Below are 27,343 nucleotides of genomic sequence, written 5' to 3'. Positions count from 1 at the left end.
GTTTATCTTGGACATCTTTTCCAACTTGGATGATTCTATGATAGTATATATATCTGTGTGTGTGTGTGTATATGTATATATATATAGATATATAGATATAGATATAGATATAGATATAGATATAGATATAGATATAGATATATAGATATATAGATATATATGGTGGTTTTGAGGAAGATCCTTGGGCGTTTTGTGTGGCTCAGATTATTAAGGGAGGTTTTATGTGATTGCCTAGTTCTGTCCTTCTCACAGATCTGCTGGAGTAATGATTTTCTGAAGGGGGAACAGCTGTGTGGATGAATACAGACATGTGAGATGTACTTTTTGTAGGGTTTAGAAGGCAGCCTGTGCTATAGCAAAGACCATTTACAGTGAATCCTGATCTACCTGCTGGTGTAGATCATTGTACTGAACAGATGTACCATGCAGTGTGGCAATTTTCCATGTCTGGGCATCAGCAGAGGTCCTGGTTTCCATCCAGGTGAGGTAGGGAAGTGGAGATCCAAAGCACTTAATTTATGATACTTCTTCAAGGAGATGGAGGAGGGCTTAATGAGCTACAGCCAGTAGCTGTTCACCCTGTTTTAGTCTTTAAGTGGCCCATAGCTCACCGGCCAAGCTGCTTCTCCCTGCACATTTTCAGGAGCTGCACAGAGCTGGGAGCCAGCAGTCCCAAGTCATGGGAGAGGGCTTTGGCAAAGAGATTTAGCTGCCTCTGTTGCTGAGATCCAGCCACCTCTGTTGTTGGCGGTTAGGTTTGTTCCTTCTTTCTCTAATGAATTTTTTCCCCATAAGTTACTAAGGAGACCAAGTGTTGAAAACTTGAGAGTACTTAGCCGAAACAAAGAGGTGGACAAAGTTGGAAGGGGGAGATAACACAGGTAAAAAACAGAGCTTGAGGCAGCTGCAGGCTGTTCTTTTTTCGGCATTCGGGGAGAGAGAACGGCTGGGCTGTTGCTGGCTGGAAGAGTTTCACTGTGGCAAAAGGGATCCAGTCCTGGGAAATCTACTATCACCAGTTCAGCCTGAATCCTGAGCCTTCTCTGCCACCCCCGAGAGCTGGGCCGGGCCTGCCTCGCCTTAGGCTTCTTCGGTGCTGCTCCTCTTGCTACAATGTGACCCTGCACCTCCTGCCTGCCGAAACATCCTGCCCCTGCCTTCCGGGACACTCTGTCATCCCAGCTACCAGCCCGGGACTTTTCCACTGTTTCAACTTGGTGCTCTGAGGATCCTGCAGGGGCACCGAAACCAAACTGCCCTGGGTTTTGTAAAACAAAGCCCTCAAGGTTCTTGATATTGTTTTCTTTTGTTATTAATGCTGTAGTTGTTTGGTGGGGTTTTTTTGTTTGCTTTGTAATACATACTAGTAAAGAACTGCTATTCCTATTTCCCAAATCTTTGCCTAAGAGCCTCTGATTGTAAACTTATAATTAGAAAAAAAAAGGGGGGGCGGGGCGGGATTTACACTCATCATTCCAAAGTAAACTCCAGCTTTTACCTGGCAGATACCTGTCTTCCCAAACCAAGACATATGTCTAGACTATTTGTCCTGGGTTGAAGTATATTCTATCACCATCTTCATGAACTGTTGAAACCAGGTGAGGCAGTGCTCCCTGCCTCCTCCACTCTGGCTTATCTTCTGTTAATGAGCCCATCAGCACCTTTGCTACACAGCTCACAGATAACCCCCTCCTGGACTACCTCCTGTTAATGGGCCCATCAGGCCTTATCACATGACTCACCATCCCATTGTGAGATGCTCTGCCCAGAGGGAGGAACCAAGCATTCCAGCCTGGATATAAGCTGAAACTCTGAACACCAGGGGGGTGCTTACCCACTAGATTCCCAGAGGACCCAAGCTACCAAACCTTTCTACAAGATCACTGCTTCAGGAAGACCACCTCATCTGGACTGCTTCCATCACTCCGCTCAGGTTGTATTCTGACTCTGTCAGTGGTCTTTTGTATTATTGCATCTATTCTAGTTTACTTTTTTTCTTTTTTTTTTTTCTAATCAATTGTATTTCTGACTTGGAGCCTCTCATTTGTTTTGCCTTCAAACTACTACATTATTTGGCGCCCAACGTGCGGCACAAGGCACTGAGAAAAGTCAGAATTATAATTTTGTATTGAAGAAAACACCTGTTTGCTATGATGCTCAACATGCTTACATGTGTCTTATATCTATCTCTCTATATTTTTCCACACCTGGGGCACTATCTGCCAGTCTTAATGCTCCTGTGTAGACCAGGGTATGGTACTAAAATTGCTTTAGTGGTCTATTATGTCCATTGCTTGATAAACTCCGAGGCAATGAACATTATTCAGAATATACACCCACTTTTGTTTTCTTGTTCTGGTCTAAGATGCTACATCTAGAGCCTCAACAATCTCACCCAGCCCCTGTGGGGAGGGGTGAAGAATGATTTTTTCCAGCTTTTCAGGCATGACAAAGCAGTTTTTGAAAATATGGAGTACCCTCTGGATGCCAAGGACAGCATGATGTTGTTGTTAGTCCTGCTTTGTCTTCTCTGCACGGCCCGCACCATGCTTACATTACCTAGTGTGGTACAGCGTGTTCTGGAAGAAGAGGGAAAAAGAAGTAGAGCAACAGTATCAGTGTCTACACAGAGTGTCACAGAGGCGAAAGGAACCAGAGGCAAAGCAACAGTGTCCTCATCTACACAGACCCTCACAGAGGAGAAAGAAGCCAAAAGCAAGGCAACAGTGTCCACATCTATGCAGACTGTCCCAGAGGAGAAAGAGACCAAAGGTTTCCATCAGCATCTCCACACAAACCATCACTAAACCGGAACAGCCTAAACCAGTAGCAGTTGCCCCCGTTCAAAAGAAGAAATCAAGGACCAAATCAGTCCGCATAGTGACTGATGAGGGTGCAGCAGGACCTTCACAATCAGCAGAAGAGACAGAGCCAGAAATCATCACTCGCTCTCTATCTCTGGGTGAGCTACGTGACCTGCGAAGAGAATTCACCTGCCAGACCAATGAGTCCATCCTGACCTGGCTGCTCCGCATCTGGGACGCTGCAGTCAATGACACCATTCTGGATAGAAGTGAGGCCAGGCAACTGGGATCGTTGTCCCAGGATGTGGTCATTGACCAAGAGATTGGGAAAACCCAAGAACCTCTAAGCCTCTGGCAGCGACTGCTAACAAGTGTGAAAGATAGATACCTTTGTAAAGAAGACCTCCAAGTGCACCAAAAAAAATAGAACACAATAGAACAAAGTATCAGATGCCTGAGGGAATTGGCTGTGTTGGAAATCATTTTTTCAGAAGATGAGAGATTTCCTAAAAACCCAGATGGTGTCTAGTGCACATCACGGATGTGGTTGAGATTTGCACGGCTTGGACCCGAGATGTACTCACGTTACCTGGCAACACTGCAATAGAGGGAAGGTGAAGACAGAGTAGGTGTCTTGGCTAATAAACTAAGAATTTACGAGGACACTGTCACTGCTCCAGTTCGTACCCATGTCTCGTCTGTGGAAACAAGACTGGCTGAGCAAGTCCGGAACTTGATTGAAGAAGGCCATCAGAAACTGAAAAAAGAACTTAAGGAAGAAATTTACCATATCCCACAGAGCCGATGAGAGTCTCTGCCATTAGGAGCAGGCGCTCCCCAGCTAGGGAAAGAGGATACACACCACGAGGTAACCTCTGGTCTTTTCTTCGGGAGCATGGAGAAGACATGAAGAAGTAAGATAGAAAACCCACCTCCTCCTTAGCAGCCCGGGTACGTGAACTGAAAAGAGAAACACCTACCACAAAGACCCCATCTAAAATCAATGTTGCTCCGGTCTCTCGTGCACAGAACTCCAGACGGTACAGGAATGATGATATGACTGATCCTCTTGAAGGAACCTCAGAAACATATTTACAAGAAAAGAGCAATGTATGCCATAACCAGGAATAGGGGGGCCCTGCCTCTAGCCAGGTAGAGGAAAAGGACAATCGGATCTACTAGACTGTGTGGACTCGATAGCCTGGAACATCTGACCCACAAAGATATACGGCTCTGGTTGATACCGGTGCTCAGTGTACTCTGATGCCATCAAAGTATGTAAGAGCAGAAGCCATTTCCATTTCTGGAGTGACAGGAGGATCCCAGGAGCTGACTGTACTGGAAGCTGAAGTAAGTCTAACTGAGAAAGAATGGCAGAAACACCCCATTGTGACTAGTCCAGAGGCCCCATGCATTTTAGGCATAAACTATCTCAGAAATGAGTATTTCAAAGACCCAAAAAGATACTGCTGGGTTTTTGGCATAGCTGCCCTAGAGACACAAGGCATCAGACAACTGAGTACCCTGCCTGAACTCTCAGACGACCCCTCTGCTGTGAGACTACTGAAAGTTGAAGAACAACAGGTGCCGATTGCCCGAGCAACAGTGCACCATCGGCAATATCACACCGACAGAGACTCTGTGGTCCCCATCTATAAGATAATTCGTGAGCTAGAGAGCCAAGGAGTGGTAAGCAAGGCTCGTTCACCCTTTAATAGCCCTATATAGCCCGTGCGTAAGTCCAGTGGAGAATGGAGACTGACAGTAGACTACCAAAGCCTGAATGAAGTCACACCACCACTGAGCGCTGTCGTACCAGACATGTTGGAGCTTCAGTACGAGCTAGAATCCAAAGCAGCAAAATGGTATGCGACCATTGATATTACAAATGCCTTTTTCTCCATTCCTCTGGCAGCAGAATGCAGGCCTCAGTTTGCCTTCACCTGGAGGGGCGTGCAGTAAACCTGGAACCGACTGCCCCAGGGGTGGAAGCACAGTCCCACCATTTGCCATGGACTGATCCAGGCTGCACTGGAAAAGGGTGAGGCTCCAGAACACCTGCAATACATTGACGACATTATCGTGTGAGGAAACACCACAACAGAAGTCTTTAAGAAAGAAGAGAAGATCGTTCAAATTCTCGTGAAAGCTGGCTTCGCCATCAAGAGGAGCAAAGTCAAGGGACCTGCTCAAGAGATCCAGTTTCTGGGAGTGAAGTGGCAAGATAGACAGCGTCAGATTCCCACCGAAGTCATCAATAAGATCACTGCAATGTCTCCACCGACCAACAAGAAGGAAACACAAGCTTTCCCAGGTGCCATAGGCTTCTAAAAGATGCACATTCCCAAGTATAGCCAAATCGTGAGCCCTCTCTACCTGGTTACCCGCAAGAAGAACGATTTCCACTGGGGCCCAGAACAGCAGCAAGCTTTCGCCCAGATCAAGCAGGAAATCGCTCATGCGGTAGCCCTTGGCCCAGTCAAGACGAGATCAGAGGTGAAGAATGTGCTTTACTCTGCAGCAGGGAGCCATAATCTGTCATGGAGCCTTTGGCAGAAAGTGCCGGGTAAGACTCGGGGACGACCACTGGGATTCTGGAGCCGAAGCTACAGAGAATCCGAAGCCAACTACACTCCCACAGAGAAAGAAATCCTAGCCGTCTATGAAAGAATCCAAGCTGCCTCAGAAGTGATTGGTACTGAAGCACAGCTGCTTCTGGCACCTCGACTACCGGTGCTGGGGTGGATGTTCAAAAGAAAGGTTCCTACCACACATCACGCCACCGACACCACGTAGAGCAAATAGATCGCCCTGATCACGCAACGCGCCCATATTAGAAACCTAAATCGCCCTAAGATTCTAGAAATTATAACAAATCGGCCTGAAGGTAAAACCTTTGGATTATCCTCTGAAAAAGAGGAAGAGCAAGTAACACGGGCGGAGAAAGCCCCACCATATAATGAGCTACCGGAGAGTGAGAGACGATATGCCCTTTTCACCGACAGTTCCTGCCGAATTGTAAGTGCTAACCAGAAATAGAAAGCTGCTGTATAGAGCCCCACACGACAAGTTGCACAAGCTACTGAGAGAAAAAGTGGATCGAATCAGGTCGCAGAGCTTAAAGCTGTCCAGCTAGCTTTAGATATTGCTGAACGAGAGAAGTGGCCAAGGCTCTATCTATACACTGACTCGTAGATAGTGTCTAATGCTCTGTGGGAATGGCTGGACCACTGGAGAAAAGCCAACTGGCAGCGCAGAAGGAAATCCATCTGGGCTGCTGAGATTTGGCAAGACATCGCCACCCGAGTAGAAAGGCTGACCGTGAAAGTTCGACACGTAGATGCGCACGTACCCAAGAGTCGGGCTAATGAAAAACATCATAAGAACGAGCAAGTGGATCGAGCTGCCAAAATGAAAGTATCTCAAGTTGATCTAGACTGGCAGCACAAAGAAGAATTATTCCTAGCTCGTTAGGCTCATGATGCCTCTGGTCATCAAGAAAGAGATGCAACATATCGATAAGCTCGTGACCGAGAGGTAAACATTACTATGGACAGCATCTCCCAAGCTATCCATGACTGCGAAACCTGTGCTGCAATCAAATAGGCCAAGCGAGTGAAGCCTCTGTAGTATGGTGGACGATGGTCAAAGTATAGGTATGGGGAAGTCTGGCAAATTGACTACATCACCCTTCCCCGAACCCGCCAAAGCAAGCGCTACGTGCTCACCATGGTGGAAGCAACCACTAGATGGCTGAAGACCTACCCTGTGCCTCATGCTACTGCCCGAAACACCATCTTAGGCCTAGAAAAGCAGGTCCTGTGGAGACATAGCACCCCTGAGAGAATTGAGTCAGACAACGAGACTCATTTCAAGAATAGCCTCATAAGCACTTGGGCCAGATAACACAGAATCAAATGGACATACCATATCCCATACCATGCACCAGCTGCCGAGAAGGTAGAACACTGCAATAGACTGCTTAAAACTACCCTTAAGGCACTTGGCAGAGAGACCTTCAAAAATTGAGAACAAAACTTAGCAAAGGCCACCTAGATGGTCAATACCCGAGAGTCCATCAGTCGAGCTGATCCTGCCCAGTCTGAATCCTTGCACACAGTGGATGGAGATAGGGTCCCTGTGGTACACATGAGAGGTATGTTAGCAAAGACTGGATTAATCCCACCTCGGGCAAGGGCAAACCCATCCATGGGGTTGTCTTTACTCAAAGACCTGGTTACACTTGGTAGGTGATGCAAAAGGATAAGAAAACCTACTGTGTACCACAAGGAGACCTTATTTTAAGTGAGAACTGTGTGTAAGTTTTCATTGTATATATATGTGTGTGTGTATGTAGAGTTTAAGGAAGGTATTGATTTGGGATGATGTAAATGGTAATAGAATAAGGGGCGGATAATGTCCTGGGTTGAAGTATATTCTATCACCATCTTCATGAACTGTTGAAACCAGGTGAGGCAGTGCTCCCTGCCTCCTCCACTCTGGCTTATCTTCTGTTAATGAGCCCATCAGCACCTTTGCTACACAGCTCACAGATAACCCCCTCCTGGACTACCTTCTGTTAATGGGCCCATCAGGCCTTATCCCATGACTCACCATCCCATTGTGAGATGCTCCACCCAGAGAGGGGAACCAAGCATTCCAGCCTGGATATAAGCTGAAACTCTGAACACCAGGGGAGCGCTTACCCACTAGATTCCCAGAGGACCCGAGCTACCAAACCTTTCTACAAGATCACTGCTTCAGGAAGACCACCTCATCTGGACTTGCTTCCATCACTACGCTCAGGTTGTATTCTGACTCTGTCAGTGGTCTTTTGTATTATTGCATCTATTCTAGTTTACTTTCTTTCTTTTTTTTTTTCTATTAAATTGTATCTCTGACTTGGAGCCTCTCATTTGTTTTGCCTTCAAACTACTACACTATTATTTTGATAAACTGCATTACTAGGAGCAAGGCAAAAACCCTTCACAGAGGACAGAGCCCAGTACATAGTGAACTCAATATACTTATCTTGGATATGCTTATTTAAAGGTCATGCTTTCCCTATGGATCCCAAAGATCACCAGTGGCTTTTCTGTGTTCCAGTGTCTCACTTCATTATCATGTTTTGCTCTTAAATTAGTGGACAAAGACTTGCCAATGTTTGAGGTGAAAAATCTATGGGACAGGGTTCATCTTCTGTGTTCTTAGGATGAGGCTTAAAATCGTCTGAACTTTGACATTCTCTGCAAAAGACCTAACCAAGAATTAATTTGCACAGCTTTCAGTGGTTTTCATTACCGCAGGAAATGGGAGGTTATTTTTGTTGTTATTTGAAGCCTTAAGTTTATTGAGTTTCTGGTATGAAAGGTCAGTTCTGTTTTGTCAGGAGTTTCTCTTGGTCACTTTTCTAACAGGCATCTCTGATGCTGTTAGAAGATAAATGACACCCCTGATGTAAAATCCAATAGAATTGTAAACAAATACATCTATTTATCTTTACAGTATATATAAACATGTATATTATATGGATAATATGCATGTGTATCTGTATTTATATGTATTTTGATTGCTTAGTCCTTTAGAATGTTGTACTCATGGTCTTCTGTGGCTGGAAGTAATGCCAATTGTTCTCTTTCACCTCTTGTCTAGTTTTCTCCTGTGAAACTGATGGGTAAAACTCAAACCCTCTTTAATCTTAATAAGCACAAGACATGATCATATGGCATACTTCAGATATAGTCTCTCTGAAGTCAATGGCAGTTTTGCTGTAGAAAGACTAAAAAAAACCAGCTGCACAGTCAAAAACGAGTAAGGTTGTGAAAAGTTTTTAGCTGAAAATCAAAGAAGGGGCCAGTGCTTCTGAAGGAATCACAAACTTTCCTGTCCGTGGGTTTTATATCAGTGTTTTATATCAGTTCCTGTTGGCAGAAGCAGGCTAAATGTTAAACCCCATTTGAAGGAGGCCCCAAATCTAGTTTTGGTTTGTGGGGTTTTTTTTGTTTTGTTTTTTGGTTTTGTTTTTTTTGGTTTGGTGGGGGGTTTTTTGTTTTGTTTTGTTTTGTTTTATTTGTTTGTTTGGGGGTTTTTTTGTTTGGTTTTTGGGGGTTTTTTGGGGGTTTTTTTTGGTGGGTTTTTTTTTTGGTTTTTTGGGTTTTTTTGTTTTGTTTTGGGTTTTTTTGTTTTGTTTTGTTGTGTTTTTTGAGAGGGAGCTTCCTGTGGCATTTCATCAAAACCAGAGGCATTGAGCACAGCAGGGAGGAAGAGTGAGAAGTATTTCAGCTTGTTTCGTTGCGGGCTCTGGGGGTGAGCAGGCCACCTCCTCATCACTGTGGATCCCCCACCCAGGCAGGCTGCAGGGGGTGCCGAGCCAGGCACATTCCCAGATGGCAGCGCTTTTGCAGCCTACTTTGGGAGGAGGCCAGAAAACCTGCACTTGACTTTGGGCCATAACAATCTGCAGACACAGGCAATTCGACTTGGCAAGGCAAAAGGAGGAATGCAGAAAAAACCTGCTCTATAAAGTAGTGTGGTACATCATAAAAGCCTTATGAGTGATCTTCTAAGCTTTTATTTAAAGAAAGGAAAATATATTTTAAATAAGGCTGTTTCAATATCCAAGTGCAGTAGGTAATGGGTTATACCTTTGCATTTCAGCATTGTCCCTAGGTTTTAAGGTATCCATGACATTAAAAAGGTTTTTGGGGAAGATACCTTAATGCACACTGTGTTTGAGTTTCTAAAAGAGAAAGACCAAAATCCCCAAACCCATGTGTGTTTCAAGGAGGCATCTCCTGGGGTTTCAGATTTGTCTTTGGTTGTTTGGGGATGTTATGTTGATCTAAGATTTATAAATTCCAAGAAAATGTCCAGTGCCAAGCTCATTATCATTGTTATTACCTCAACGTTGTTCTTCACAGTTAAAGTGAAGGATGGAAAGGACAGAAGGGTAGGGTAAGGCTGGATTTTATTGATTGTATTTCCTCATTATTTATTTGGTTTTATTTGCGAGTTGAGGGGGGGTTTGTTGAATTATTTGTGAGGGGTTTAGTTTACTTTTTCAAACTTTGTGTAGTAGATGATACTTGAATTTATTTTCTGAACTCGTTATGAATTTAAGCATTTCATTGTAACACCAAGAGCGAATAGCTGTGTTGCAGCTGAATACACCAATATTCATTATAATTAAAGCTTTATACACAGAAGGTTGTCTTACTGTATATCTGGGCATATGTTATCCATGCTTTCAGAAGTACCACTAGAAAATGAATATTGGCTAATTTGTTTGATTTCTGCCTTTTGTTTCTGGCTTTTAATTTTTGGAGCAGCATGTTTTAAAGATAGATTTTTGTTGTCAAATAAAAATGTGTATAACTATTGGAGTTGCATGGTAGCAGGGAGGGCTATAGGAGTGATTTCTCAGAAAAGCTGCTGGAGGCTTCCCCAGATCCAATGTCAACTCCATGACAGACCCACTGCTGGTCAAGGCTGAGGCAATAAGAGATACTGGTAACACCTCTACGATAAGATCTTTAATAAAAAAAAAAGTTATCATGCAAAAGTGATTGTGGCCAGAGAAGAGTGAGAACATGTGAGAGGAACAACTCTGCAGACACCAAGGTGAGTGAAGAAGGTGGGGCAAGAAGTGCTCCAGATGCAGAGCTGAGATTTCCCTGCAGCCCATGGTGCAGACTATGGTGAAGCAGCTGTGCCCTTGCAGCCCATGAAAGACTCACACTGGAGCAGTTGGATGCCCAAAAGGCTGCGACCTCATAGGAAGCCCATACTGGGGCGGTCTCCTGCCAGGGATCTGCAGGCTCATGGAGAAAGGAGCCCACTCTAGAGCAGGACTTGTGAGCCTGTGGGAGGACCCACAATTGAAGCAGACTGTATGAAGGACTGCACACAGTGGAAGGGACCCATGCTGGAGCAGTTAGTGAAGAACTGTAGCACATGAGAAGAACTCATGTTGGAGAAGTTCATGGAGAATAGTCTCCTGTAGGAGGGACCTCAAGCTGTAGCAGGGGAAGGGACTTCTCTCCCTGAGCAGGACACAAGAGCGGGAACAGCATGTGATGTGCTGACCATAACTCCCATTTCCTGTCTCCCTGTGCTGCTTGGAAAGCAGGAGGTAGAGCCCAACAAGGAGGGAGTAGAGAGAAGGTTTTTCCAAGATTTGTTTTACTTCTCATTATCCTGCTCTGATTTTGATTGGTAATAAATTAAATTCATTTCCCCACTCAATTCATTTCCCCACAGTTGAGTCTGTTTTGCTGGTAATAGTTATCAATGAGTGATCTCTCCCAGTCCTTATTCAACACATGAACCTTATGTTGTCTTTTCTCTCCACTGGCCAGTTGAGGAGGGTAGTGATAAAGTGTCTTTGGTGGGCACCTGGCATCCAGCCAGGATCAAGACACCAGAGTATTTCTCTGTAATAATTAAAAACCAGTATCTGTGTTAATAGTGCATGCAGCCACAATTTAATAATGTGAAATACATATGTGTGAGAGCACATGCATACGTATATCTACATGTGAGGTGAGATGAAGGAAAGCTTACCCCAGAACCCTTTCTTCTCCCAGTGATTTCCTCATATCTGAGGAAAATCCAATCCCTGGGTTTTTGGAGAGCATGGACTCATACACACAAGAATGCACTGTTGTTATTAAGCTTATCATAATAATCCTATGCAGAGATAATGAGGAAATAATAAAGAGTAAAAAAATACATGTTCATCTACATTTTCTTTTAAATAAAGGTGTAATCAAATGCAATACACTGACTGATTGCAACAGCATATGTATTTTGGATCTACATGTCAGGGTATGAAGAATATAGGAACAGTGTATAATTCTGCACATTCTTTTTCTTGAGTCTTAAGACTGAGTTTTCTTTTTTCAGATAATTGAATTATGTCTGGACAGGCATTTAATCAAACAATTTTTCTGCAGTTTTACAGAGAAAAGCCTTTTTGTGGGAATAGCACAGTCTAAATTACTTCTGAATTTAGCTGACTGTGTGTCAGAGATACTTTGTGTAATAGTTCTTATGATTGCTTTTTAAACATATCACTGTGGAGTCATAAACTGATTTTTCCCTTAGTTTTCATTTTATTATGTTTTTGTATGTGGAACTTGGAGGACATGGTTTAGTACATAGAAGTTGCCTTATGCTTGATACTATATTGGTGTATTTGCTAACCAGCGCAATGTTTTTAAAAGGCAAGTCTTCAAATTTTTATGAGCAAAGGTTTTGTCTTGGTTGGCAAACTGATAGTACATTTTTAAGAAGGCACCTTTTTGTCATGCTATATGGATCGTGAATTTTTCCCATTCTGTACCTAAGTATCCATTTTTTTGGTGGTGAATGGTGGCACATTTAGTTAGTGGTCAGTCACTGGTGCTGTTCCCCAGATCTCAGTATTGGGACCTGAAACTCCCAGGGGTCTGAGCCCAGACAATCGGACCCTTTTGAGTTTCCTTTGGACTCTGCCCCAATAGAGAGGCAACCTTGATCAAGTCGTACAGAAACAGAATTTAATAATGCAAAAATAACAAACAATAAGGCATCCACTATATATGGAGCAACCTGTAAAAAGGCAGTAACAAGGGGCCAAAGGCAAAAGGCAGGGCCCAGGGTCAGACAGATGTATTTATTCATCTGGTGTGGGGAGGAGTTAAGGCGGGGTCTGAGGGAAGGGTCCAATAGGGGAGAATGATTAGGAATATTAAAATTCCTGCACCAAAAATCAACTTATGGTAACACAAAGAACTAGGAACCTTCTAGCAACAATTGGCATGCTTGAACAAAGGGAGCATGTGAGTAAGCCTTTTGCTTACTGTACTTAGAAAGGGATTTCCCAGGGCATCAAGCAGGGGTTTTCTTCAGCCCCGGGGAAACCACTCTCTACAGGGACCAATCCTGTTCAGTATGATCTGGATAAAGGGTTCAAGTATACCCTCAGTAAGTTTGTGGAAGACACCAAATTAGGAGGAAGTGTTGAGCTGCTGGAGAGTAAGAAGGTTTTGCATAGGGTTCTATATGGGCTGGATTGATGGGCTGAGAGCAATGGTATGAGGTTCAGCAAGGCCAGGATCCAAGGCACTTGGATCACAACTCCATGCATCACTACAGGCTGGGGGAACAGTGGCTGAAAAACTGCCCAGAGGGAAAGAAGCTGTGGGTGCTGGTTTGACAGCAGCTGAGCATGAGCCAGTGTGTGCTCAGGTGGCCAAGAAAGCCAATGGCATCCTGAGCTATATTGGGAATATTATATTGGGTCCTGTGGCCAGCAGGATGAGGAAAGTGATTGTCCCCCTGTACTCAGCTCTTCTGAGGCCACATCTCAAATTGTGTGTCCATTTCTGGGCCCTTCATTACCAGAGCACATCCAGAGAAGGATAACACAGCTGTTTGAAGGGTCTGGAGCACATATCTTTTGAGAGGTGGCTGAGGGAGTTGTGGTTGTTTAATCTGGAGAAAAGGAGTCTCAGGAGTGATCCTATCACTCTCTACAGCGACCTGGAAGGAGGTGGGGGTTGGCCTCTTCTCCTGGTTAACCAGCAACAGGACAGGAGAAAATGTCCTCAAGCTGTGCCAGAGAAGGTTCAGGTTGGACATCAGGACAACTCTCCTTAGTTGTTAAACATTAAGTGGACTGCCTAGGGAGGTGGTGAAATGCCCATCCCTGGAGATGTTCAAGAAACAACTGGATGTGGTACTTAGTGCCATAGTCTAGTCAGCCAGATGGTTTTCAGCCAAACACTGGACTTGATGATATCAGAGGTCTTTTCCAACTTTAATGGTTCTATAATTCTATTCTTAGTGGAGAAATGTGTAGCTGTACATTAACATACATGGGAATGGATCATAGAGTCGAGCCTGGCCAAATAGCATAGTTGAAATGTGGCCATCTTCACAGTGAATGAGGGTCAGCTGTCCTAAGAGCTCTATGGGGATAATGTATCTTAGAGATGTTTCCTCTATTGTTTTCTTGAAAAAATTACATTCAGCAGTTCTCAGCAAGCAGGGAAAAGAAATATTTAGCTAGTGTAGTACAGTGAAAGTCAATGTAAGTCTAATTGGTCTGTTAAAATGAGAGTGTGGCAGCAAAGGAGGTGGAACTTCTCAGGCACCAGGTCCCCATTTCTCCTTACATTTTCACCACCTGCCCTGCACATCACTTAGAAGATGGGAGGAATGAAAACATAATTGGTTTTGTTGACTTGTTCTGAAAATTGTTTTGGGGCTTAATCACTTGAGCTGAATAAGCAATTTGTGCTGCCTCTTCAGCTTCTGAGGTGCTGTGCTTTAAAAATTTGCTGCAATGACTTCTCACCAGTTAAGATAAAAGTTTATGAGAGAGAGAGAGAGAGTTGGAAATATCTAGTAAATAGAAAAGTTTTTGTCTTTCCCTTTTTGCTCAAATATGTGCTGTGTTGGCTGGGATCAGTAAGCTATCTGTAAAATAGGTTCCATTCAGGGACAAGAAGGAAGAGGTAAGAGGCTTTAATTAATCATACAGAAATAGCTGTTTTCTCTAAATGAGAACAAATCCAAGATGTTTGAAGCCAGGCTTGGTGGATTTCAGGGTGCGATGTGCCTACAGCATTTACTAGTGAGATCATGGAATAGGACAGGAAATTTCTCCCTAATGTCAAAAGAAACTTTGTTTTTCCCTCTAGTTCTTTTTATGAAACAACTGTTGAAGTTCCCCAACCCCCTTTCAAGTTTATTTTCTGGTAATGAATCAAAGGATTGATTTATTATTAGAAAACAGGTTCAGATGCCCCAGTGCTTCACATCTTCATATGCAGATTTGGCTGTGTGAATGTCAGCATACTCAGGTATGTAGTTTTGCTTGCTCGTTAAGCATTGGGATGGTGAGGGTCAATTGATGAAACAGCAGTTCATAGAATTTATAATTTATACACAGAAGAGTTTCTAACCACAAGGTGTTTGCTTGAAGTTGCCAAGTAAACTATATTTCCATAAAGTGAAACAAAAATCATGGGATTTTCACTCTGAGAAGAGAAACTCCTTGAAATGCACATGAAAATATTTCCTGGACCCGTGATTGCTTTTTAAGCTACAGCCACCTGTGCTAACTACTGCAGTCTATCTTCAGAGTCACTATCAGTAACAGGATGATTTTTTCCCCAGCTTGCAATGTATACTCACAGCTCTGAGAGGCACTGTGGCCTTCCCAGGTGGCCTGGTGCCACCACTGGGTGCTATCTCCTCTGCGTAGGAAGCCCACCTTAGAGAAGCAGTGCAACTCGACACCAAGCACAACTCTCCCTGCGCTTTCCCTCTGTCCAATTCCTGCGTTTTGCAGTACTGAGAGGGTTGGGTACTGATGACAGTGGTTGCTTGAAGACTTTGTGCATTTGGAACTCCTGAAACAGATGAGCAAAAGAAGAAAAACCAAACCCCAAAACTGCAGGCTCAATTTGTGAGATACTGAGATTTCCAAGCAAAAGTGAATTCCTGATGCCTTTGGCATTGGCTGTGGAATGATGAAGTTGGGAAAGGTCTGTTCCTGGCAATGTTCACCCCAGAAACACAGAGGAAATACTGTCTGCTCAGTTACTAGAGAGTACTGCTGACAAAGACACTAAGCAGACATCAGACTGCTAGTTTTCTGAAGAAAAGAGAGGCTTAAAGGGATTTTGAGGATGTTAATCAGAGCAACTTTTAAGAAGTATCTGAGGTAGGTCAGACACCATTTCAGTAATTTCAGATGATCTTGAACTATTGTGTAGTGCCAGTGTAGTGGTTTTGGTTCACCAATCAGTTTCCCAGCCAATGCGCCAATTAATTTAGTGGATCTAATGCTGGCCAAATACCAGTGCACCCTCTAGAATTATTTACTCCTTTTCTGCTGCGAGATAATGATTAAAAGGAGAGCAAAGCAGGCTCAAAACTTAAAAGGGTATAAAGAAAACTTTATTAACAGAATTAGAAGAAAAAATAACAAGAAAACAGAATAAACCTTGAGAACACTTCTCCTCCCCCCCACCTCCTCTTTTCTTTCCCACTGACAACGTAAAGAGAGAAAACCTGGGACTTTCAGTCAGTTTACCACCTCTAGAATAGTCTTTCTTCACTTCTCTTAGGGAGAGGAGTCTCTCTTGCCATGCCATGGAGGCTTCTCCACAAGAAACAGTCCTCTCGTGGCTTCAAGGTCACACTGAATCATATGCCCAGGAAAGGAATATCTGTTCGCAGTGTGAAAGTCAAGTCCCTCCCATGCCTTGCAGCTTTCCTACAGCTGCTTTCATGGGCCATGTCTACTTATGGGGTACTATTTTAAGAATGAGCTGCTCTAGCATAAAAGCAAAAGTTCTCTTCATTCATTTCTGAGAAACAGGTTTTCTTCTTCTATTACTAGGGCAAGGCTTCTCACATCTCCCATTTCTCTCTGTTCAAACTTCCTATTGGATCACAGTTACTTCAACATCTGCTTGCTTCATCACTGATGCCTCTGTTCATGGCTGTGGTTAGAACACCACATCCCCCCAATGCATTCCATGAGTTACAGGGAAAAGAGTCTGATGTATCAATCGTATCTTCACCATAGCCTCTCATGAGAATTTCAGCCCAACACTAAGGCATCTCCTCATTCTCCTCCCATCTGGGATTTGACTCCTTCTTTAGTGACCTTGATGTCTCTATGTTGTTTCTCTAAGTGTCTTCGCTCTTTCCTTTTCTCTCACTTAAGAGAGGATTGATATCTGCAAGTTTCATCTGTGCACTCAATGAGTTAATATCTCACCCAGGCCTGTGGATGGTCATGTGATCTCTGCCAGGCAGTGGCCGGAGCTGTCGTGGTGAAGTATTTCAGGCTGCACTGGTGGGGGTGGCGGGGGGGGGGCTGTGCCAGGATCTCAGAGGGCTGTGCCAGGATGGCGGTGGCTGCCCTGGCCACATGGCTGTCCTCTGGCCCCTGTTGGTGACAGCCACTCTTGGCTGCAAGGCCATCCTCCAGCCCCTGCTGCGCTCAACTCCAGCTGCAGGTTACTCTCCATGCGGGCCACAGAGCCATTTCTGTTCTCAGCTGTGTGGTCTTTCCACGGTGTCAGTAGAATGACTCAGCAGCTTGCGGCTGGAGCAGAGCATGGCTCAGCTCCACTCGAAGCCGAGCGTAGCCGGCCTGGCCTGCCGGCCATAATTGGGACTCGGCAGTGGCAGAATCTCAGCCGAGTGGCAAAGGGAGCCCAGCCAGTGCCGAAGCAGAGCAGGGCATGGCCCGGCCCACGTGGCGAAACGGGTTCTGGCCCGGCCAGCGTCCAGTTACCTGTTCAAACTCCAGAAGCAAGAGGGAGCTCCCTGGGGTTTGTTTATTTTCATGTGTCTTCACAGAGGCGTGTCCAGCTTTCTTAGTGGTTTAACAATGTGTCAATATTCAAACCTAGCCCACTGATTTGTTCTGTTAGGTCCAGAGGAAGCAGTCCTCACAGCAGATCACTTCTGTAACGGATGGATTTTCTCTTTAACTAAAAACTAAGCTATGTTAAACCACGACAGCCAGTCAGTTCTCAGTCAGTAATACCACTAATCCTCTTTGTGTTCTTGCAGTTTTAAAATATTCTAGGAAGCATTATTTTAGAGGAAAGTGGAATTTTGTGTTACAACAACTAAGCTGTATGCACATGAGGGGGCCTCCAAGATTAAATTACTCTGAGCTGTACTTGCTGTCAGTCATAAGGAAACTCAGTCAGAGCCAGATTTTTTATTTGAAAAGAATCTGTAGCCTTTTATGAGCTCAGGCATCCCTAATTGCACTGCATGTGTAGATAACTGTGACCCACATTCTTTTGTGCCACAATTGCTGTGGAAAGAAAGTACATTAGTATGTTCAGGAGGTGGCTGTTAAATTAATTGGTACATCTTTATATCCTTGAAGCCTCAGTGAAGGCATTTAGAGAACTGCGAGGCAGGGAGAGATAAGTAGGAGCAAAATAAAAATTTTGCTTTCCAAACTATAGAGAAACCCATGAGTTGTTGATAGCACAACTGAAGGGCTTAGACTGAGATCATGAAAAGTGATTTGAAGGAGCCATTTCAAACATCATCAGAGAAATGAGTCTTTATTTTAGGTTCCTGACATGTTTTTTCTACCCAGCTTTGCGAGCCACATGTATAGGAAGCAGATTACCAGCTGTGAACAGACAGATTTTTTGTGATATCTCCCAAAAGTAAGAAATTCTTAAAATGCACGTCAAGTCTATATAATTGTCCTGTTATGTGGAACAAAACATCCAGATATTAATCTAAACTCTCATTTGGGAAAGTGTCCCTTCTCACAAAAAGTACACATTGAAATTACTGAGGAATAAGTATGCCTTTTAGTCAGGGTCCATGATGAGAATAAAGAACTGTACAAATTTAGCAAATTTTCCCAGTGCCCAGTGTAAGCTCCTACCTTTGGTGCAGGTCAGAGAATTTCCAAATAGCTAGTGGGGATAGTTATAAAGTCTATAGGCCAGAGAGGATATAGTAGGTAGATGCATAGTACATAACTTTTGTGACTTAGCATAGCATGAGGTGGACAGTGCAAGTAGCCCTCCCTTGTGATATTTTTTCAGGATATTTGTTTTAAGACTTCTTGGATGAGGACACTGTTCACAATCCTCTGTAGTGTTAAGTGCACTGGTTCACAGACAGGCATCATAGAACAAGAAAACTAATAGCAACAAGGAAAGCAGTAACAAGAGTGTGTGCTCTGACAACAGATGCAGGGTTCCTTGGAATTCACTCTTGTCATTCTGCTTTTGTATCCTTTGGAAAACAAGCAGCCTCACAAGAAAAAAATCCTAACAAGTTAAGAAAATTTTCAACATCTTCAAAACAGGAGTGTTCTGCCAACATGTTATCAAGATTTCAGGACATTTTCCCATCAGTTCCAGAATGTATGCATTAGTAGCCAAGATTTGTGAGGAGGATTTTTTTCAATTTGAACAACAACAATAAAAAAACCCTTTAACTTGAGTATAGCTAGGGAAAGAGAAATATAAACTGCTGACAAATGTATTTTCTAGCATCTTGAGGTTTTTTTCCCTTTTAAAAATACACAGATTATTTTAATAATTCCTCAAGGAAGTTTCAATGACTTTCATTGGTGGTTTTAATCAAAAGTTCCTTCAAAAAGAACAGATAATCAGAAGAGTTTTTAAAAGTGTGATGTGAACTCTGGCGCAGATAGTCAGCAGTATTCAGCACAATACAGAAATCACCTTAAGTTCAGAAACTAATATAACTTTCTATTGAGAGCCACATCTAGCATATCCTTTTCCCATGTTTAATATTGTTCTGTTGCATCTCCTTGTTGACACTGCAGATGCAGTATCTACTTGTAGGTTGTGTGCTTAGAAAAGCAGAGCTAGCAGGTCATAAATGAGTGCTAGAGTAGTTGAATTCACACCTTCTCTGTGAGAGCACTGGTGGATGCAAAATAACACAAATGACCTATACTTTTATGAATGTTTGCTTTTGCTGATAGTCATAATATAGTAGAAGAGTTGTCAGATAGATAAAAGCCTGGCACTGGAGTATCAGTGTTGAAGGGCAGTTAATGGGCTGGGGAAGATTACTTAAGGAGATGTTTTAGGCAAGGAACTTGCAACCAATCATGGGTGGAGATGAGTGGGGAGAAAGTTGAAGTAGAGGAGTGATGACTCTAGGTTGGCACCAAGGCCAGCATCAGTGCAGAAGAGCTGTTCTACCTTTGCGGAAGAAATGAATGATGCTAAGGGTGGGAAAAAGAAACCCCAAATATAATTATATGAACTGCCAGATCAGGCTCAGGAAGTTTGGAGGGTTTTGGTTGGACATAAGTGAGGGAGGGAATGGTCAGGTTGTACTGGCTAGTCAGTAAGTCATCCCATAGGAGCTATGCAAGACTCACTTGGGAAAAAAATTCATATGGGGTCTGATTTGAAAATGGTGAGTCAAAGATGAGGCTGAGGAGGTTTCAATATCTTGAACTTGACTATTTCATTGCTCATGTTATAATGATGAGGAGCAGGTTTGTTTTTTTTTTTTCTGTGATAAAGAACTTTGAGGAACAGACTGTGAGCCAGACTGAGCTTCATATTTCTCATAACCAGGTCAACATTTCTGATGAAGTAATTACTTGACTAATTATCTATTTATCTGATGGATTAAGAGTATGTAACACTCTAAAATGTTTCAGAAAGAAATTTTTCCAGATAAAGCTTCACACTCTCTTGTTGGAAGGGAAACAGCCAACCCTTTTGGCTATGTTTTCTATGCAAACTTGGAACTGCTATGAAGCTCATGGAGTAAACTGAGTTTTTCAAATGGATTGTGTAGTCATAGAGAAGCATTGCTCACTAAAAGCATGACCTAACGTCAACAGTAAGTGGTATCTGCAATTTCTGTAAGACCTGAGTTGCACTGCTGTTCCCTATCTGTAAGATAAGACAGCACCAACCCTTCAGCCTCCTGAAACAGTGTGAAAAATTGAGTTTAGAGACCTGACCACCATAGGAAACCACATAAAGAAACAATTTTCTCTCCCTCCAGAACAGCACATGGAAATTGAAACCTGAAGCTAAACAGTGAGCAGTGAAGGAAAACCAAAATATTTACTCATTAGCTGAGCTTCTCCATCTTAATCACAGAGCAAGCCAAGGAGTACATGGGAAAAGTTTTCTGGGTAGCCTTTAATTTATAAATTTGTGGGAGGCTGAACCAGTATGATGCAGCCAACCTTATTTCTGCTGTTTCCTAGCATTGAGAAGTTTTATTGTGTGCCATTGCTAGAATCACTCAAGTTGAAAGAGACTCATAAGGATCACTAAATCCAACTCCCTGCTTCTCATAGGACTCCCTAATTAAACCATATAACCTAGAGCACTGTCCAGATACTTTCTGAGCTCTGACAGGTTTGATGCCCTGACCACTTTCCTGGAATGCCTCTTGGTATAATCGACCACCTTCTCAGGGAATAACCTTTTCATACTTGCCACTCTGAACTTCAGCAATGTTGTATTAATATTAATCATTAAACTGGACAGTATGCTAATGAAGCCAGAAAATAATTTAAGTCAATCTTCCTGCACCCATTGAACTTTTCCAAGCAACAATAGCAAAAGGAGTGATTTCAATGTTATCTTGTAATTTCCTTTTACAGGCAATAAAACCATGGGCATCTGCCTGCCAGCTGTGTGGTCTGCAAAGGCATTGATGTGCAAAATGAAGGAGTGCTCTTCTTCTGTTATCAATATGAGAGTTCTCTCAATTATCCTGGTCTTTGACATTTCTGAAGGCATATGTCCTTGAGGAGAGGAGATAGTCTCTTGGGTCTTTCTGGCCATTGTCACCATACTGAACAGCTATGTAATTAGAAACCCCTCTTGAAAGAACACAAGCTAGGCACTGATGGAAGAGAGTTCATAGTTTGCCCCAGTAACAAGGGAGATTTGAACGACCCAGAACCAAAAATGTTTTCAGAGGAAACACCTGTGAAATTTTTTGTTTGGTTATGCAGCTGCTCAGACTTTGTGTTCTCTCAATCGCTCATGAAACTGGAGAACCTTCCAAATTCCTGAGAGGAAAAGGCTAGTGTTGCAGTATCAGACACACAAAGGATGAGGCAGGTAGCAGAAAGTCAGGCAGGAAAACTCTATCTTAATATTTCTGACTCCATTTATATACACTTTTTACAGAAGGCAAAAGATTGGCTACACAGGTTGCCACCTCTTTGACCTCATAGGTGAACATCGCCATCAATCATAAGACTCCTCCCAGAGGATAAATATGTAAGCAAAGTAGATAATCCTAAATATATACATAGTTTACATGAAGCTGTGTGAGAATCTCTACTACAAAAATGCAAACACTCAGAAGGCAAGAAAACTTAGGGTGACAGGCTAGTGAAAGGGATACTTTGCCCATGAAACACTTGTTTTTCTATTTTGTGTTCATTTAGAGGAGAGAATCTAACACATATGTGAATGTGTTCTGGACTACTAAAGCTAGATATTTGATTTTCTAAGCAGTGCCATCTTTCACATTTCCTAAATGGAAGCCTACTAAAGATTGCAAGGAAGCAAATCCATAGAGAAACTGAATGGGAAAGCCACACCTCTGACATTTTAGTAGTATTGCAATAATGCCACTCCATTAGGCATCTCCAGGGGTGCACTGATTTTCTTCTTACATTTTTGCTTCTCATGAAACAAGTGAAATACTGTCTGAGTAAGGTAAGAAAGATAGTATTTGATCTATCATTTTCTAGAAATATGTGCCCTGATTTGAACCGTGATTTTGAAGCTAAGTGTCTGTAGAGAACTAGCATTGTGCTCAAGTCAGAATGTGAAAGGCAGAGAGATATTTCCTGGAGATGCCTATAACCCAAGTGCAGGGTTCAAGAAGCTCCTTCCACTCGTGCTTGTTCCAGCTGAGAATGTAACTTTTAAGTGCATATTTGAAGTAACTCAGGAAATGTACATGAGCGTGAGCTTTGCAAAGACTGCTGTAAATACTGAAAATTGATTAAATAAATCATATGTTCTGTAGCAAAGAGATTGTCAGCTGTATGTCTGGAACAAAATTATTTATAGATTGAGAGATCTAAAATTTAGGCACTTGTATTATAGCACAATGCCATAAGTGCTATAGTTCAGGTGATCTAATCAACAGTAGGACCTAGAAAGGTATCCAACTCATTCTAAATTAAGCACCTGCATTTGCTCTGCTGAACTGTTTTCTACATCCTTTTACTACCATGGGAGCAGTGACATGTAAATCACATAGCAATCACTTGCTGTGTAGGCTCTTAAAAGCATATATCAGATTCCAGAGCTGAATCACACTCCTAAAGTTTAGGGAGATAAACTTGCCCACAGTGGCAGAGTATTGAATTGTTCCCTGATAATCTTGTAATGGGAACTTGCTCATCTGGAGCTAGGCACTTATTTTATAGAGAAATGAAACACTCTCCATTCACCAGAAGAATTTCTGTTGTAGTGGAGTCACCAATCAAGCAGGATAGGGCTGCTCTAACCTTTTGCATTTGAATTATTGACTGTCCGTAGTCAATGTTTGGCATGAGGAGGTGCTCATTCCTCTCCTTTATCTGTACCACCACTGTCTCACTAAAGAAGATTAGTGTTCCATACCAGCATGACTCATCTTATGGACCAGAGCAAGAGATCAGGGCATTGAATGTCACCAGAACCATGTGTATGACATGGTTTGGTCACTGGCTCCCAACACTGTTCTCTCTTTGTAGTGCAGGTATCTGGAAAAACTACCTTAGAAAACCTGTATTTTGGTTGTCCTGGTTTAGGGCAGATTTGTGAGAGAACCCCTCAATGGGGTCCCTCTGGGAAGCAAACTCAAATGGCCCGGCCCGGCCCCTCCCCTCCCCAGTCTAGGAAAAGAACTTCCTCAGAGAAAACTGGAAATAACTACTTATTTAACAAACAAAGTGCCTACAAGCATAAAGAATAAATAATACGAAACAATAAAACCTCTCATTGCTCTGAAGTGGGATGGTAAATTCAGAAAGTCCTTGCTGTGTGTAGCTCAGCTCATTCAGTCCCTTATCAATCCCTCTAGAGGTCCAGGCCCTGGTGGGCTGCAGATGTGACCTCCTAATGCTCCTCTGGGTTTTTCAGTCCAGAGCAGGCTTAAACAGTCCCAAGAAAAAAAGCCAGTCCAGAGAGCTTCTCTGCCTCAGCTAGCTAGACATAAGAGCACAGCAGGTCTCCTTGCCACTGCTTGTCCGTGCCTCAGACAAGCACAATCCAGGAACAGGAATGCAGAGGAGTGAATAATGTTTTCAAAACAAACTCTTCTTTCTTCCCCTTTGCTCTTGAAACTAGTTTCACAGCAATAATTCTCTCTCCGGAATCCTGCTCCATAAGTCCATGCTCCCCAAGATTACTCTTCCATATAATCCTCCCCCTACCAGCTCAACACCCTCTTTTATCTCACTCATCCTTATTGGATATAGCTGTTACTCATCAGGGGCAAGGCTGTATTGATTAATTAACAGAGCTGTTACTTATCAGGGGTTACTTAGTCTTAAAGGTACAGAATTTAACATACAGCATAAACAGAACAGACAGCTGGGGATACAAGCATCAAAAAGTCACCCCAGGACACTGGATCATTTGAAAGCTTTCTTTAAATAAACAGAGGGAAGAGCTGAGTTATCCAAGAATTTGGGCTGATCCCCTCACTGTAATGTGTTTAGTTATGCAGTATTTCCTCATGATCTCTCTCTTAGATGAGTCATGCAGTATTTCTTCATGATCTATCTCAAGGTTCTGATAGCTGTCTTCTTCCCAATGGTGGTCTGACTAATGTGGAATAAGGAAGTACAACACAGTGCTATGATGGGAAATATGTAATTTTCTATAGTACTTCATCACATTGCTTTTTCTCCCCAAATCTGTAATCTTATGGTCTTTTTTATTTTCTTGCAGGAGGAACTGGGCATTGCTTGTGAGTTACTGGAGTCACATTTCCTCAAGTGCAGTGTGGGATTTCCTTTCATGAGATCCAAGTCTAGGGTAACGTTGTCATATTTGCATTTGCAGATTAATGGTTCATTTATCTCTGTCTCCAAGAAGTGTCTGGAAAGCCAACTGCTCTGTTAAATGTCTGTGATTGATACTTTCTCTAGCTTGCTAAGCCAGATATCCAAGTCTTTCACAGTTACAGAGACTAGCTATCCTCTTTCCCACCAGACAGAGCCCAAGACAGTGCCCTGGGCACCGCAATAGAAAGGCTTTAATAAAATGGTGCAAGAGTTGCAGCTGTAAAAATCTTAAGTATTTCCTCTGAAGAAAATTAGAAAAGGACTCTCTGTCTTACTTATGTTGCCTCTGTGAGTTTTTTTGTCTTCTTTCACATTAAGGTGCAGCTGGATTTATATAAATGACAATGGAAATGCACTAATGGGTCTTTTGTCTTATCGTCTTCTGGTAGATTTTTTAAAGAGAGTTTTGTTCCATAAGAGAAGATACACTCTCTCAATGTTTAAAAATCCAGCTGAGTTCTTTCTGCCACTAAAATGATCTATAAAAGTGACCAACCCAGAAAGAAAATGAGGAATATCTTAAGGAGATATATACACACACACACACACACACACACACACACACATATAAATATATATATATATATATATATATATATATATATATATAAGGATATAATGAGGATAACTTAACTGAAAAAGATGAGTCTGAAATTTTTTGGAAAGTTTCAATTTCAAAAGCAAGCCCTTTCAATTTGAATTGATGCATCCTTTGATCCAACACAAAAGTTTTTGTTTTCTGTTTTTTTAATTGACTTTTTGTGCTATTTTGAAAAAGTAAAAAATATTTATAATGGAATTGAAAAAATACATGCAGTAGCAAAATATTATCTAGAATGTAAGAATGTAACCCATTGAAATTACAATGAATTTGTACACTCTTTGAAGTCTGTTTTGGAGTTAGGCAGAAAAGTCACATGGAGAAGTTATTTATCAAAATAAAATTTTTATTTCAAAATTAGCACCTGTTTTCACCCATTATGATGGGTGTAGTGAATGCTACTTAAGCTTGCGTCACTTGCTCCAAGTCTCCAAGTGCAGGCCTGTGGCGTGGCCCTTATTCCCCCAAAAGATCTTTTCATCAGCAAATATCATATAGAGGGGTGCTGAGATTGTTTCAGATAGTGATCCTCCTGTACTGGAAGGCTCATTCCCAGGCAGATGATCTTTTCAAGAAATATCTTTGAATGGCAATTCTAGTAAAGGGCTTCTCTGAATGAAGGAAAACCCAAACCCTATAGTATTTGAAGAGAAACACAATTACTAAGATTAAAAGCTAATCTGCAGCAGAGGAAGTGCTCTTACATGTATCAAAATATGCTACTTTTGTACAGTTAGGCCAGTAAAATATAAATAAAGTTTCAGAATAAACACATTTTGAAACAATATGCAGTGTCTCTAAATACTGCTTTTTTTTTGTGCAGTATGAGTTCAGTGTGATCTTTGACACAAGCCACTTGACCGGGCAGGAAGAAACCCTTACCTTCCTTGTCACTGCCCAAAGGTAAGGGAACCCTTATACATCTAGATGACTTGGATATTCTGTGTTATATGAAGTGTGCATTACGTGTGCTTGACAGTTGCATGATATGTAGATATGTGTAGTAAATTATGTGTGGTAAATTAGGCTAAATTACTGGGGCTAAATGCATGTATTTTGGTGATGCAGAGGAACTATGTATTGAAGCCTCCTGATAAATGAGGTAGGATCATACACAGGTTTTCTTTGCCAAGCAGTTGCAATTCTGAAGGATTATTCTATATTCTCTCAGCTGAAAGGCTCTTGTGTTTCAGTGGTCATCTCTTTGGGCCACGTATCAAGCTCAGCTCACCTGCAGTTGATGATCAACACAAGATAGACCCATTTGTTCCAGCATTTAAATAAAATAAACATGCGGGGATGCAAACCAAGAAAGCTAAATGCCTTAATCAGAAGGTCAAGGATCCCACTGTTAGGCTCTAAAGTCACATATCTATTTTTGCCCCCTCTGGATCTTCAGTGAGCTGTGACAAACTGTGGAAAACATCTGGATAGAGTACTTCCCGAAAGGCACTTGAAGTAGGCATTGAAGTAAGGTGTTGCCAAGTATGCATAAAATGCATTTTGTCTTGGGCAGGATAAAAGGTGTGATACTGTTCTGTGCCTTCTAAGACAAGAGGCAGACTGCATGGGTGATTCAGTCACAAGCACTCTCGATGTCTGTATAGGAACCAAGGTACAGCTGCATTAACATTGGCCATGAACTGCTGCTTTGATGTGTTGGGTGTTTGACGAGTTCCTCCTCCCACTTACTGTGTAAATGAGCCAACTTCATACCCTTACATATCCAAATCAGGATCTTCAGCCTGAATTCTCCTCCCAAATGGGATGACACCTCTACAAAAAGCTAGAGATGAGAGATAAGATGTAGCAGCTGCTGAGTGATTGCTCTCATATGGCATAGTCCTCCCCTGCAGTAACAGCTGTAGGTGGGAACAAGATCCTGCAGCGCATAGGACTGGTATGAGACACTAAAAGTAAGACATGTCACCATGTCTTGCATGTTAGCAAAGTTTTATTCTCCATCAGAAGTTCATCATCTGTTCAGATGACTGTGTGATGCTTCTCAGTCAGAGACAGCTGCTGCAAAGATGGGTCAGCAGTGCTTTAAATTTGCCCAGCCAGTGTCTTCCAACCTTAGATAGCACAGGACTTCCCTCTGTAACCTTACTTCTTATATTTATGTACCCTACCAATGCGAAGTGTTAGTCTGTGCCTTTAGATGAGCAAGGAAATAAACAGTAATTGTGACACATTGAGTGAGTGCTTAGAGGTGTTACGAGAAAGTTTCTCACTGTAGAATGCTGAGAGAGGATAGTTATGATTTGAAGGATTTAGCTGAACCTCCAAAGTGAGTAGTGCAGATCTCAATGCTGATTACCCTTATTTTCTTTGTAACTTTAGGCAAATTTCTCA

General features: G+C 42.5%; 1 protein-coding gene across 2 annotated transcripts in view; it reads left to right on the top strand.

The window, feature by feature from the left end:
- ITGA9 (integrin subunit alpha 9) overlaps positions 1 to 27,343 on the top strand; it is a 256,223-nt gene that overhangs the window by 167,435 nt on the left and 61,445 nt on the right. For both annotated transcript variants that reach the window (XR_010722201.1, XM_066190554.1), the window contains exons 19-20: positions 24,272 to 24,358; positions 25,812 to 25,891. Coding sequence is in view for 1 of the 2 variants with exons in the window: in XM_066190554.1 (XP_066046651.1) it covers positions 24,272 to 24,358; positions 25,812 to 25,891 (167 nt within the window). In the remaining variant the exon portion in view is untranslated. The remainder of the gene's footprint in view (positions 1 to 24,271; positions 24,359 to 25,811; positions 25,892 to 27,343) is intronic.

The sequence above is a fragment of the Chamaea fasciata genome, unplaced genomic scaffold (assembly GCF_029207755.1).
Source record: "Chamaea fasciata isolate MVZ Bird 193981 ecotype frontalis unplaced genomic scaffold, bChaFas1.0.hap1 SCAF_1, whole genome shotgun sequence".
Taxonomy (NCBI): domain Eukaryota; kingdom Metazoa; phylum Chordata; class Aves; order Passeriformes; family Sylviidae; genus Chamaea; species Chamaea fasciata.
This window is presented reverse-complemented; position numbering and strand designations above follow the sequence as displayed.